The sequence below is a fragment of the Coregonus clupeaformis genome, unplaced genomic scaffold (assembly GCF_020615455.1).
Source record: "Coregonus clupeaformis isolate EN_2021a unplaced genomic scaffold, ASM2061545v1 scaf0122, whole genome shotgun sequence".
Lineage (NCBI taxonomy): Eukaryota > Metazoa > Chordata > Actinopteri > Salmoniformes > Salmonidae > Coregonus > Coregonus clupeaformis.
In genome coordinates, this window is record NW_025533577.1 from 326,617 (window position 1) to 341,786 (window position 15,170).

Here is a 15,170-nt window from a genome sequence, read left to right on the forward strand (position 1 = left end):
GGGCTACAGGACAATAGGCAAGCAGCTTGGTGAGAAGGCAACAACTGTTGGCGCAATTATTAGAAAATTGAAGAAGTTCAAGATGACGGTCAATCACCCTTGGTCTGGGGCTCCATGCAAGATCTCACCTCGTGGGGCATCAATGATTATGAGGAAGGTGAGGGATCAGCCCAGAACTACACAGCAGGACCTGGTCAATGACCTGAAGAGAGCTGGGACCACAGTCTCAAAGAAAACCATTAGTAACACACTACGCCGTCATGGATTAAAATCCTGCAGCGCACGCAAGTCCCCCTGCTCAAGCCAGCGCATGTCCAGGCCCGTCTGAAGTTGGCCAATGACCATCTGGATGATCCAGAGGAGGAATGGGAGAAGGTCATGTGGTCTGATGAGACAAAAATAAAGCTTTTTGGTCTAAACTCCACTCGCCGTGTTTGGAGGAAGAAGAAGGATGAGTACAACCCCAAGAACACCATCCCAACCGTGAAGCATGGATGTGGAAACATCATTCTTTGGGGATGCTTTTCTGCAAAGGGGACAGGACGACTGCAATGTATTGAGGGGAGGATGGATGGGGCCATGTATCGTGAGATCTTGGCCAACAACCTCCGTCCCTCAGTAAGAGCATTGAAGATGGGTCGTGGCTGGGTCTTCCAGCATGACAGCGACCCGAAACACACAGCCAGGGCAACTAAGGAGTGGCTCCGTAAGAAGCATCTCAAGGTCCTGGAGTGGCCTAGCCAGTCTCAGACCTGAACCCAATAGAAAATCTTTGGAGGGGAGCTGAAAGTCCGTATTGCCCAGCGACAGCCCCCGAAACCTGAAGGATCTGGAGAAGGTCTGTATGGAGGAGTGGGCCAAAATCCCTGCTGCAGTGTGTGCAAACCTGGTCAAGACCTACAGGAAACATATGATCTCTGTAATTGCAAACAAAGGTTTCTGTACCAAATATAAAGTTCTGCTTTTCTGATGTATCAAATACTTATGTCATGCAATAAAATGCAAATTAATTACTTAAAAATCATACAATGTGATTTTCTGGATTTTTGTTTTAGATTCCGTCTCTCACAGTTGAAGTGTACCTATGATAAAAAATTACAGACCTCTACATGCTTTGTAAGTAGGAAAACCTGCAAAATCGGCAGTGTATCAAATACTTGTTCTCCCCACTGTATATATCTAGCTGCTTTTTCTATACATTGGCAGGACAGAACGGTGGCGTTGGGGAAGCTCAGGGGTGGTGGTGTGTGTCGCTTTGTTAACAACAGCTGGTGCACGACCTCTAATATCAAGGACGTCTGGAGGTTTTGCTCGCCTGAGTTAGAATACCTCATGATAAGCTGTAGACCCACTATTGACCAAGAGAGTTCTCATGTAGCCGTCTATTTACCTTACCACAAACCGATGCTGCAACTAAGACCTCACTCAACAAGCTATAGGGCAATAAGCAAACAAGAAAATGCTCACCCAGAGGCAGCGCTCTTAGTGGCCGGTGATTTTAATGCAGGAAAACTGAAATCTGTTTTACCTCATTTCTACCAGCATGTCACCTGTGCAACTAGAGGTGAAAAAAACTCTAGATCACCTTTACTCCACCTGATTCCTGCTTACAAGCAAAAACTCAAACAGGAAGTACCAGTGACATGCTCAATACGGAAGAGGTCCGATGAAGCGGATGCTAAGCTACAGGACTGTTTCACTACCACAGACTGGAATATGTTCCAGGATTCATCCCATAACATTGAGGAGTTTACCACATCAGTCACCGGCTTCGTTAATAAGTGCATCGACAACATTGTCCCCACAGTAACCGTACATAGATATCCCAACCAAAAGCTTGGATTATAGGCAACATCTGCACTGAGCTAAAGGCTAGAGCTGCTGCTTTCATAGAGCGGGACACTAATCCGATGAACCATCAAACAGCCAAAGCGTCAATACAGGACTAAGATTGAATCCTACCACGCCGGCTCTGACGCTCGTCGGATGTGGCAGGGCTTGCAAACTATCACAGATTACAAAGGGAAACCCAGCCGCGAGCTGCCCAGTGACACAAGCCTACCAGATGGGCTAAATGCCTTCTATGCTCGCTTCGAGGCTAGCAACACTGAACCATGCATGAGAGCATCAGCTGTTCCGGACGACTGTGTGATCATGCTCTCTGTAGCCGATGTGAGTAAGACCTTTAAACAGGTTAACATTCACAAGGCCGCAGGGCCAGACGGATTAGGCGCACTCAGAGCACTGACCAGCTGGCAAGTGTCTTCACCAGCATTTCCGTTAGCCGGTAGTAGCTGTGTTTTTATATATTTTTAAGCCGATAAATAAAATTGGCGGCAGTCAATTGTCAGGAAGAAAACAATCCCATTGCGAGGTAATGCATTTTAGCCTATTCATTGATTGAAATACCAGTCGATGTAGCACGAGAGATTCTGCTACAGCTCATCAAACAGCTGTTTGTTGCTGCTGAAGTGAACCATGTGCTTTAATAAGCCCAATCGTTGCGCAACAATTCTAAATGTAATCTTGTGTAAAAAAACAAACAATGTCCACGTTTAAAAGGAGCTACTATTTTTATTTCTCAACTGGTAACTGAAGTGCGCTTCCCATTCACCATTCAAATGCATAGGAAACTAGGCAGGCTTCAGTGCGTCATACAACACTTAGCAATGAGCTGGAGACAGTATGCTTTTTGAAAACATACTTAAATGTTGAAACCTGAACGTTTTACTGCATATTATGAGGCCTTGCTTCAAAGTAGCCAAAATCTAACCAAACGTGCAGACAATTATTTTATGAAGACCAGAAGCCTTCTTCTCTCCTGTCCTATTGGTTTTCAAATCAACTTTCTTTCATTGTCTAGTAGCCAATGGCAAAATCCTAGTCATATTAGCCCTAACCCCAACCCATCCCAGTCATATTAGCCCTAACCCCAACCCATCCCAGTCATATTAGCCCTAACCCCAACCCATCCCAGTCATATTAACCCTAACCCCAACCCATCCCAATCATATTAGCCCTAACCCCAACCCATCCCAGTCATATTAGCCCTAACCCCAACCCATCCCAGTCATATTAGCCCTAACCCCAACCCATCCCAGTCATATTAACCCTAACCCCAACCCATCCCAGTCATATTAACCCTAACCCCAACCCATCCCAGTCATATTAACCCTAACCCAACCCATCCCAGTCATATTAGCCCTAACCCCAACCCATCCCAGTCATATTAACCCTAACCCCAACCCATCCCAGTCATATTAGCCCTAACCCCAACCCATCCCAGTCATATTAGCCCTAACCCCAACCCATCCCAGTCATATTAACCCTAACCCAACCCATCCCAGTCATATTAACCCTAACCCCAACCCATCCCAGTCATATTAGCCCTAACCCCAACCCATCCCAGTCATATTAACCCTAACCCCAACCCATCCCAGTCATATTAACCCTAACCCCAACCCATCCCAGTCATATTAACCCTAACCCCAACCCATCCCAGTCATATTAACCCTAACCCCAACCCATCCCAGTCATATTAACCCTAACCCAACCCATCCCAGTCATATTAACCCTAACCCCAACCCATCCCAGTCATATTAACCCTAACCCCAACCCATCCCAGTCATATTAACCCTAACCCCAACCCATCCCAGTCATATTAACCCTAACCCCAACCCATCCCAGTCATATTAACCCTAACCCCAACCCATCCCAGTCATATTAACCCTAACCCAACCCATCCCAGTCATATTAACCCTAACCCCAACCCATCCCAGTCATATTAACCCTAACCCCAACCCATCCCAGTCATATTAACCCTAACCCCAACCCATCCCAGTCATATTAACCCTAACCCCAACCCATCCCAGTCATATTAACCCTAACCCAACCCATGCTAGTTGTTGCATCTTTAGATCTCCCTTCTTTCAAAATTTCTAACAGATATATTCATCTCTGTCACATGAAACCGCTCAAATTCGTGTTTTCCCTCTAATTGCATTATGGAACTAACATTCACATGTAACCTACTGCCTTGTGCACATAATGTGAAGAAATAATAGTTGATCAACATTTTAAGCTAAATGTTCCGATCCGTTGCATCAGACTCATTGCTTTTTAACGTTTTTTGGATGTAGCTAAGGCCTACTGGTTGAATGAATTTGGGATCTATCAGCCCACAACTGTCCCAGAGTCTGATTGGAATAGGCTATTTCTTTCTCGCACAGAACGACAAGCTGACTAATAGAATAGGTAAACTTTCGTACTATGAGGGTTAGTACATTGACATAGGCTAGTGATTTTGCTGTTCGTTACTCGTCTTGTGGGCTGAGGAAAAGTAAATGTGGACAGTTATTCTAACATAGGTGGCGCGTGAGTTTCAAGTTTTGGGAAGCTAATTTTCACCATAAAAATGCTTTATAATAAAGCATTCCATGCATCCTCGCATTTGCAGACTTATGTAAGATAGCTTACTATTACTAATGTGATGAGTAGATTGGATAGTCATAACTTATGCTAATAATATAACTAAATGACTGTTCAATGGGTAGTGGTGTAGAGTAGGCTATTGGCTATAACCCACGGGGAAATGTTGGCTATAACCCACGGGGAAATGTTGGCTATAACCCACGGGGAAATGTTGGCCTTTCATAAACACATTTCATACAATTCTACTACATTTTATATTTATTTATTTATTTGCACCAAAGAAAACATGTAATTAACAACAATACATTTAAAAACAAATCAATAATAAATGGTGTGCAGGTTGGAAACCACACCACAACAAATGATATATAATACATAAGTAGAAAAATAAAAAGGTTTGTTAAAACAGATAACAAAACCTACTAATTATAAATGTATAAATTAATTGATCAGTAATCATGAAAACAATATATACAGTGAGGAAAAAAAGTATTTGATCCCGTGCTGATTTTGTACGTTTGCCCACTGACAAAGAAATGATCAGTCGATTATTTTAATGGTAGGTTTATTTGAACAGAGAGACAGAATAACAACAAAATAATCCAGAAAAACGCATGTCAAAAATGTTATAAATTGATTTTCATTTTAATGAGGGAAATAAGTATTTGACCCCCTCTCAATCAGAAAGATTTCTGGCTCCCAGGTGTCTTTTATACAGGTAACGAGCTGAGATTAGGAGCACACTCTTAAAGGGAGTGCTCCTAATCTCATTTTGTTACCTGTATAAAAGACACCTGTCCACAGAAGCAATCAATCAATCAGATTCCAAACTCTCCACGATGACCAAGACCAAAGAGCTCTCCAAGAATGTCAGGGACAAGATTGTAGACCTACACAAGGCTGGAATGGGCTACAAGACCATCGCCAAGCAGCTTGGTGAGAAGGTGACAACAGTTGGTGCGATTATTCGCAAATGGAAGAAACAAAAAAGTACTGTCAATCTCCCTCGGCCTGGGGCTCCATGCAAGATCTCACCTCGTGGAGTTGCAATGATCATGAGAACGGTGAGGAATCAGCCCAGAACTACACGGGAGGATCTTGTCAATGATCTCAAGGCAGCTGGGACCATAGTCACCAAGAAAACAATTGGTAACACACTACGTCGTGAAGGACTGAAATCCTGCAGCGCCCACAATGTCCCCCTGCTCAAGAAAGTACAGGGCCGTCTGAAGTTTGCCAATGAACATCTGAATGATTCAGAGGAGAACTGGGTGAAAGTGTTGTGGTCAGATGAGACCAAAATGGAGCTCTTTGGCATCAGCTCAACTCGCCGTGTTTGGAGGAGGAGGAATGCTGCCTATGACCCCAAGAACACCATCCCCACCGTCAAACATGGAGATGGAAACATTATGCTTTGGGGGTGTTTTTCTGCTAAGGGGACAGGACAACTTCACCGCATCAAAGGGACGATGGACGGGGCCATGTACCGTCAAATCTTGGGTGAGAACCACCTTCCCTCAGCCAAGGCATTGAAAATGGGTCGTGGATGGGTATTCCAGAATGACAATGACCCAAAACACACGGCCAAGTCAACAAAGGAGTGGCTCAAGAAAAAGCACATTAAGGTCCTGGAGTGGCCTAGCCAGTCTCCAGACCTTAATCCCATAGAAAATCTGTGGAGGGAGCTGAAGGTTCGAGTTGCCAAACGTCATCCTCGAAACCTTAATGACTTGGAGAAGATCTGCAAAGAGGAGTTGTGTGCAAACCTGGTGGCCAATTACAAGAAACGTCTGACCTCTGTGATTGCCAACAAGGGTTTTGCCTCCAAGTACTGTCATGTTTTGCAGAGGGGTGAAATACTTATTGTGAAATAACAGTAGGGAGGCTATATACAGGGGGTACCGGTACAGAGTCAATGTGAAATAACAGTAGGGAGGCTATATACAGGGGGTACCAGTACAGAGTCAATGTGAAATAACAGTAGGGAGGCTATATACAGGGGGTACCGGTACAGAGTCAATGTGAAATAACAGTAGGGAGGCTATATACAGGGGGTACCGGTACAGAGTCAATTTGTGGTGGTACAGGTTAGTCCAGGTAATTTGTCAGGATGCTCTCGATGGTGCAGCTGTAGAACTTTTTGCCAAATCTTTTCAGTCTCCTGAGGGGGAATAGGCGTTGTCGTGCCCTCTTCACGACTGTCTTGGTGTGTTTGGACCATGATAGTTTGTTGGTGATGTGGACACCAAAGAACTTGAAACTCTCGACCCACTCCACTACAGCCCTGTCGATGTTAATGGGGGCGTGTTCGGCCCTCCTTTTCCTGTAGTCCACGATCAGCTCCTTTGTCTTGCTCATGTTGAGGGTGAGGTTGTTGTCCTGGCACCACACTGCCAGGTCTCTGACCTCCTCCCTATAGGCCATCTAATCATTGTCGGTGATCAGGCCTACCACTGTTGTATCGTCAGCAAACTTAATGATGGTGTTGGAGTCATGCTTGGCCATGCAGTCATGGGTGAACAGGGAGTACAGGAGGGGCCTAAGCACTCACCCCTGAGGGTCCCCAGAGTTGAGCATTAGCGTGGCAGATGTGTTATTACCTACCCTTACCACCTGGGCGCGGCCCGTCAGGAAGTCCAGGATCCAGTTGCAGATGGAGGTGTTTAGTCCCAGGCGAAGGAAACACCTATGTGAGAATGCTGTTAATTTACTTCAGCTCAGCGTTCAACACCATAGTGCCCTCCAAGCTCATCACTAAGCTAAGGACCCTGGGACTAAACACCTCCCTCTGCATCTGGATCCTGGACTTCCTGACGGGCCGCCCCCAGGTGGTAAGGGTAGCCAACAACACATCTGCCACACTGATCCTCAACACGGGGCCCCTCAGGGGTGCGTGCTCAGTCCCCTCCTGTACTCCCTGTTCACCCATGACTGCATGGCTGCATACGACTCCAATGTGATCAAGACAAAGGAGATGATTGTGGACTACAGGAAACGGAGGGTCAAGCACGCCCCCATTCACATCGACGGGGCTGTAGTGGAGCAGGTAGAGAGCTTCAGGTTCCTCAGTGTCCACATCACTAAGGATCTATCATGGTCCACAAGCCCCAAGCCATAAGACAGTTTGTGCTATTGGTTAACTACAGTATTTAACTATCTGCATTGACACTTTTTGCACTAACTCTTTTGACTCATCACATACGCTGCTGTTACTGTTTATTATCGATCCTGTTGCCTAGTAACTTTATCCCTACCTATATATACATACAGTGCCTTCGGAAAGTATTCAGACCCCATTTTGTTACGTTACAGCCTTATTCTAAAATGGTTTAAATTAAAAAGAATCCTCATCAATCTACACACAATACCCCATAATGACAACTCGAAAACAGGTTTTTGGAAAATTTTGCAAATGTATTAAACATAAAAAACATAAATACCTTATTTACATAAGTATTCAGACCCTTTGCTATCAGAGACAAAATTGGGCTCAGGTGCATCCTGTTTCCATTGATCATTCTTGAGATGTTTCTACAACTTCATTGGAGTCCACCTGTGGTAAATTCAATTGATTGGACATGATTTGGAAAGACACACACCTGTCTATATAAGGTCCCACAGTTGACAGTGCATGTCAGAGCAAAAACCAAGCCATGAGGTCGAAGGAATTGTCCGTAGAGCTCCGAGACAGGATTGTGTCGAGGCACAGATCTGGGGAAGGGTTCCAAAACATTTCTGCAGCATTGAAGGTCCCCAAGAACACAGTGGCCTCCATCATTCATAAATGGAAGACATTTGGAACCGCCAAGACTCTTCCTAGAGCTGGCTGCCCGGCCAAACTGAGTAATCGGGGGAGAAGGGCCTTGGTCAGGGAGGTGACCAAGAACCCGATGGTCACTCTGACAGAGCTCTAGAGTTCCTCTGTGGAGATGGGAGAACCTTCCAGAAGGACAACCATATCTGCAGCACTCCACCAATCAGGCCTTTATGGTAGAGTGGCCAGACGGAAGCCACTACTCAGTAAAAGGCACATGACAGCCCGCTTGGAGTTTGCCAAAAGGCACCTAAAGGACTCTCAGACCATGAGAAACAAGATTCTCTGGTCTGATGAAACCAAGATTTAACTCTTTGGCCTGAATGCCAAGCGTCACGTCTGGAGGAAACCTGGCACCATCCCTACGGTGAAGCATGGTGGTGGCAGCATCATGCTGTGGGGATGTTTTTCAGCGGCAGGGACTGGGAGACTAGTCAGGATCGAGGCAAAGATGAACGGAGCATAGTACAGAGAGATCCTTGATGAAAACCTGCTCCAGAGCGCTCAGGACCTCTGACTGGGGTGAAGGTTCCCCTTCCAACAGGACAACGACCCTAAGCACACTGCCAAGACAATGCAGGAGTGGCTTCGGGGCAAGTCTCTGGATGTCCTTGAGTTGCCAAGCCAGAGCCCGGACTTGAACCCGATCGAACATCTCTGGAGAAGACCTGAAAATAGCTGTGCAGCAACGCTCCCCATCCAACCTGACAGAGCTTGAGAGGATCTGCAGAGAAGAATGGGAGAAACTCCCCAAATACAGGTGTGCCAAGCTTGTAGCGTCATACCCAAGAAGACTCAATGCTGTAATCGCTGCCAAAGGTGCTTCAACATAGTACTGAGTAAAGGGTCTGAATACTTATGTAAATGTGATATTTCAGTTTATTTGTATTTTTAAATTAGCTAACATTTCTAAAAACCTTTTTTTGCTTTGTCATTGTGGGGTATTTTGTGTAGATGGATGAGGGGCATTTTTTAAATCATTTTTAGAATAAGGCTGTAACATAACAAAATGTGGAAAAAGTCAAGGGGTCTGAATACTTTCCGAAGGCACTGTATCTACCTCAATTACCTCGTACCCCTGCACATCGACTCGGTACGAGTACCCCGTGTATATAACCAAGGTATTGTTACTAGGAACACTAGGATCAGCTTGATATTGCTGCTGTTTCCTCTCTTAGACTATAGTCAGTCAGTGATCCTCAGGGACTATAGACTGACTATGTTCCTCATCTTTCCTCTCTATAGTCAGTGATCCTCAGGGACTATAGACTGACTATGTTCCTCATCTTTCCTCTCTATAGCCAGTCAGTGTATCCTAGTGATCCTCAGGGACTATAGACTGACTATGTTCCTCATCTTTCCTCTCTATAGCCAGTCAGTGATCCTCAGGGACTATAGACTGACTATGTTCCTCATCTTTCCTCTCTATAGCCAGTCAGTGATCCTCAGGGACTATAGACTGACTATGTTCCTCATCTTTCCTCTCTATAGCCAGTCAGTGTATCCTAGTGATCCTCAGGGACTATAGACTGACTATGTTCCTCATCTTTCCTCTCTATAGCCAGTCAGTGTATCCTAGTGATCCTCAGGGACTATAGACTGACTATGTTCCTCATCTTTCCTCTCTATAGCCAGCCAGTGATCCTCAGGGACCATAGACTGACTATGTTCCTCATCTTTCCTCTCTATAGCCAGTCAGTGATCCTCAGGGACTATAGACTGACTATGTTCCTCATCTTTCCTCTCTATAGCCAGCCAGTGATCCTCAGGGACTATAGACTGACTATGTTCCTCATCTTTCCTCTCTATAGCCAGCCAGTGATCCTCAGGGACTATAGACTGACTATGTTCCTCATCTTTCCTCTCTATAGCCAGTCAGTGATCCTCAGGGACTATAGACTGACTATGTTCCTCATCTTTCCTCTCTATAGCCAGTCAGTGATCCTCAGGGACTATAGACTGACTATGTTCCTCATCTTTCCTCTCTATAGTCAGCCAGTGATCCTCAGGGACTATAGACTGACTATGTTCCTCATCTTTCCTCTCTATAGTCAGTGATCCTCAGGGACTATAGACTGACTATGTTCCTCATCTTTCCTCTCTATAGTCAGCCAGTGTATCCTAGTGATCCTCAGGGACTATAGACTGACTATGTTCCTCATCTTTCCTCTCTATAGTCAGCCAGTGATCCTCAGGGACTATAGACTGACTATGTTCCTCATCTTTCCTCTCTATAGCCAGTCAGTGATCCTCAGGGACTATAGACTGACTATGTTCCTCATCTTTCCTCTCTATAGTCAGCCAGTGATCCTCAGGGACTATAGACTGACTATGTTCCTCATCTTTCCTCTCTATAGCCAGTCAGTGATCCTCAGGGACTATAGACTGACTATGTTCCTCATCTTTCCTCTCTATAGTCAGTCAGTGATCCTCAGGGACTATAGACTGACTATGTTCCTAATCTTTCCTCTCTATAGCCAGTCAGTGTATCCTAGTGATCCTCAGGGACTATAGACTGACTATGTTCCTCATCTTTCCTCTCTATAGCCAGTCAGTGATCCTCAGGGACTATAGACTGACTATGTTCCTCTCTATAGCCAGTCAGTGTATCCTAGTGATCCTCAGGGACTATAGACTGACTATGTTCCTCATCTTTCCTCTCTATAGCCAGTCAGTGTATCCTAGTGATCCTCAGGGACTATAGACTGACTATGTTCCTCATCTTTCCTCTCTATAGTCAGTCAGTGATCCTCAGGGACTATAGACTGACTATGTTCCTCATCTTTCCTCTCTATAGTCAGCCAGTGATCCTCAGGGACTATAGACTGACTATGTTCCTCATCTTTCCTCTCTATAGCCAGTCAGTGATCCTCAGGGACTATAGACTGACTATGTTCCTCATCTTTCCTCTCTATAGTCAGCCAGTGATCCTCAGGGACTATAGACTGACTATGTTCCTCATCTTTCCTCTCTATAGCCAGTCAGTGATCCTCAGGGACTATAGACTGACTATGTTCCTCATCTTTCCTCTCTATAGTCAGTCAGTGATCCTCAGGGACTATAGACTGACTATGTTCCTAATCTTTCCTCTCTATAGCCAGTCAGTGTATCCTAGTGATCCTCAGGGACTATAGACTGACTATGTTCCTCATCTTTCCTCTCTATAGCCAGTCAGTGATCCTCAGGGACTATAGACTGACTATGTTCCTCTCTATAGCCAGTCAGTGTATCCTAGTGATCCTCAGGGACTATAGACTGACTATGTTCCTCATCTTTCCTCTCTATAGCCAGTCAGTGTATCCTAGTGATCCTCAGGGACTATAGACTGACTATGTTCCTCATCTTTCCTCTCTATAGTCAGTCAGTGATCCTCAGGGACTATAGACTGACTATGTTCCTCATCTTTCCTCTCTATAGTCAGTCAGTGATCCTCAGGGACTATAGACTGACTATGTTCCTCATCTTTCCTCTCTATAGTCAGTCAGTGATCCTCAGGGACTATAGACTGACTATGTTCCTCATCTTTCCTCTCTATAGTCAGTCAGTGATCCTCAGGGACTATAGACTGACTATGTTCCTCATCTTTCCTCTATATAGTCAGTCAGTGATCCTCAGGGACTATAGACTGACTATGTTCCTCATCTTTCCTCTCTATAGCCAGTCAGTGTATCCTAGTGATCCTCAGGGACTATAGACTGACTATGTTCCTCATCTTTCCTCTCTATAGTCAGTCAGTGATCCTCAGGGACTATAGACTGACTATGTTCCTCATCTTTCCTCTATATAGTCAGTCAGTGTTCCTCAGGGACTATAGACTGACTATGTTCCTCATCTTTCCTCTCTATAGCCAGTCAGTGATCCTCAGGGACTATAGACTGACTATGTTCCTCATCTTTCCTCTCTATAGTCAGTCAGTGATCCTCAGGGACTATAGACTGACTATGTTCCTCATCTTTCCTCTCTATAGTCAGTCAGTGATCCTCAGGGACTATAGACTGACTATGTTCCTCATCTTTCCTCTCTATAGTCAGTCAGTGATCCTCAGGGACTATAGACTGACTATGTTCCTCATCTTTCCTCTCTATAGTCAGTGATCCTCAGGGACTATAGACTGACTATGTTCCTCATCTTTCCTCTCTATAGTCAGCCAGTGATCCTCAGGGACTATAGACTGTATGGTACAACTGACAGAATAATGAGAAAGAATGTTAAAGTATAGTCACTAACTAACAATGGCTGACCTCTGACCTGTAGGACGCCCCTGAGGGCCAGCAGCCAATGGGAACCACCCAAGTGCTGACCTTTCAGGTGACCCCTACAGACTACCTGTTGGGCGTGGCCGACCTGACAGGTGAGCTGATGAGGATTTGTATCAGTAGCGTGGGGAACGGGGACATGGACACGCCCTTCCAGGTCAGCATCTTCATGCATCTGTGTTGGGGTTGCAAAAATGTTTTTTCCAGAAATTCCGGTTAGAGCATTCCCGGACTCAGGAGGGAATAATATGCTATTTTAGAAGACGCTTTTATCCAAAGCGACTTACAGTCATGTGTGCATACATTTTTACGTATGGGTGGTCCCGGGGATCGAACCCACTACCCTGGCGTTGCAAGCGCCATGCTCTACCAATTGAGCTACAGAGGACCACCCATACGGAATAAGCAGGAAATCCGGAATAATCCAAGCAGAATTTCTGGAAAACGTGGGAATTTTGGGAAAGTTACCAGAATTTTGTAAGCCTAGTCACTGTAAAAACTACTGATGTAAAAAGGCGCTTAATGAATTAATTGAACTGATTGACTGACTGACTGAATGGCTGACTGACTGACTGACTGACTGACTGACTGACTGACTGACTGACTGACTGACTGTCTGGCTGGCTGGCTGGCTGACTGACTGACTGACTGACTGACTGGCTGGCTGGCTGGCTGGCTGGCTGACTGACTGACTGACTGACTGACTGGCTGGCTGGCTGGCTGGCTGGCTGGCTGACTGACTGACTGACTGACTGGCTGGCTGGCTGGCTGGCTGGCTGGCTGGCTGGCTGGCTGACTGACTGGCTGGCTGGCTGACTGACTGGCTGGCTGGCTGGCTGGCTGGCTGGCTGGCTGGCTGACTGGCTGGCTGGCTGACTGACTGACTGGCTGGCTGGCTGGCTGGCTGGCTGGCTGACTGGCTGGCTGGCTGGCTGGCTGGCTGGCTGACTGACTGACTGACTGACTGACTGACTGACTGACTGACTGGCTGACTGGCTGGCTGGCTGGCTGACTGGCTGGCTGGCTGGCTGGCTGGCTGACTGACTGACTGACACACTGATTGGATCTAGGTATTGTTGTAACTGTAAAACACTGTGACAACTCCTCATGTAGAAAGCTTTATAAATACATCTGATTACTCCATCCCAGGTATCCATGTTCCTACGTCAAATCCACGATGGCTTCTCCTACATCGGCAACACTGGTCCTTATGAGGTGACGAAGCTGCAGTCTGTGTGGCTGGGGCAGTCTGTGTGGCTGGGGAAGTCTGTGTGGCTGGGGCAGTCTGTGTGGCTGGGGCAGTCTGTGTGGCTGGGGCAGTCTGTGTGGCTGGGGCAGTACATTTTGTGATTGATTGATTGGCTGACTAACTGATTCATTAATTGATCTTTCCCAGGTCAGTAAGAAGCTCCACACGCTGAGACAGAGTCTGTCCAAGGTGGAGGATGCCTGCTATACCCTGAAGGTGCGGGGGTCAGAGATCCCCAAACACATGCTGGCTGACGTCTTCTCCAGCAAGACAGCCATGATGGACCAGGACGAGGGAGTGGCCTAGTGATGGGGGTGGGGTGTAATGACCTGGAAGGGGTAGGGTTTAATGATGGGCATGGTCTGGGAGTGAAGTTGCCCCTAAAGGCTAATCTTGGATCAGTTTTGCATTTCCCGCGCTGATGGTTAAGGTTAGGATTACGGGTGGGAAAGCTGATCCTGGACCTGTACCTAAGGGAAACTTCACCCCGAAGCCCTGTTATGCAGTCAGGGCCACGTTCAGTTGGCAAAATGTTGTGGAACGTTGCAGATAGAAGTGTGTAAAGATGGAATGATCCCTTATTCTAGATGTTCAAGAGGCATGTTTGTTCTACAAAGTACATTTTTATCTGAACGTTCCACAACATTATGCCCTGATTTGTTGTTGTTCTGACTTCTGTACCTCAGTTTGATCTTGTGGTGACATCTGATGTTGGTCTGGATGATGTGTTTTTTATGGTGTTTGACGTCAACTGTTGTTTCATCCCAAACATTGCTCATTGCTCTTTGTTTGTTCTGAATCTGATCAGAGGCATCACAATCTCCACTGTGCCAAACGGTCAGTCCAAATCTGAAGTTCATCAAGTTACAGCATGTAAAATGTCACTCTTAATTTTGTATTTTTCAATAAAGTTCCAAATGTTTTGTGAATATGTCACTCCCAGGCATGATTGTGTGTGTGAGGCTGAGGTAGTTTATTTCTCTGTCTGTCTCCCCCTCCTTCCCTTTCCTCTAGCACTATCATAATCTCAAGTAGACTTTACACCTGTCTGATAATCTAAAGTAGACTTTACATCTGTCTGATAATCTAAAGTAGACTTTACATCTGTCTGATAATCTAAAGTAGACTTTACATCTGTCTGATAATCTTAAGGTTGACTTTACACCTGTCTGATAATCTAAAGTAGACTTTACATCTGTCTGATAATCTAAGGTCGACTTTACATCTGTCTGATAATCTAAGGTAGACTTTACATCTGTCTGATAATCTTAAGGTTGACTTTACACCTGTCTGATAATCTAAAGTAGACTTTACATCTGTCTGATAATCTAAGGTCGACTTTACATCTGTCTGATAATCTAAGGTAGACTTTACACCTGTCTGATAATCTAAGGTAGACTTTACATCTGTCTGATAATCT

At 45.5% G+C, this 15,170-nt stretch overlaps 1 protein-coding gene across 1 annotated transcript in view; it reads left to right on the forward strand.

The window, feature by feature from the left end:
• Window positions 1–14,679, forward strand: part of tsnax (translin-associated factor X) — a 33,362-nt gene extending 18,683 nt beyond the window's left edge. Inside the window, exons 6-8 of the mRNA XM_041870037.1 lie at window positions 12,500–12,658; window positions 13,651–13,716; window positions 13,898–14,679. Of these exons, the coding sequence (XP_041725971.1) occupies window positions 12,500–12,658; window positions 13,651–13,716; window positions 13,898–14,056 (384 nt within the window). The 3' untranslated portion in view covers window positions 14,057–14,679. The remainder of the gene's footprint in view (window positions 1–12,499; window positions 12,659–13,650; window positions 13,717–13,897) is intronic.
• The last annotated feature ends 491 nt before the right edge of the window (window positions 14,680–15,170 follow it).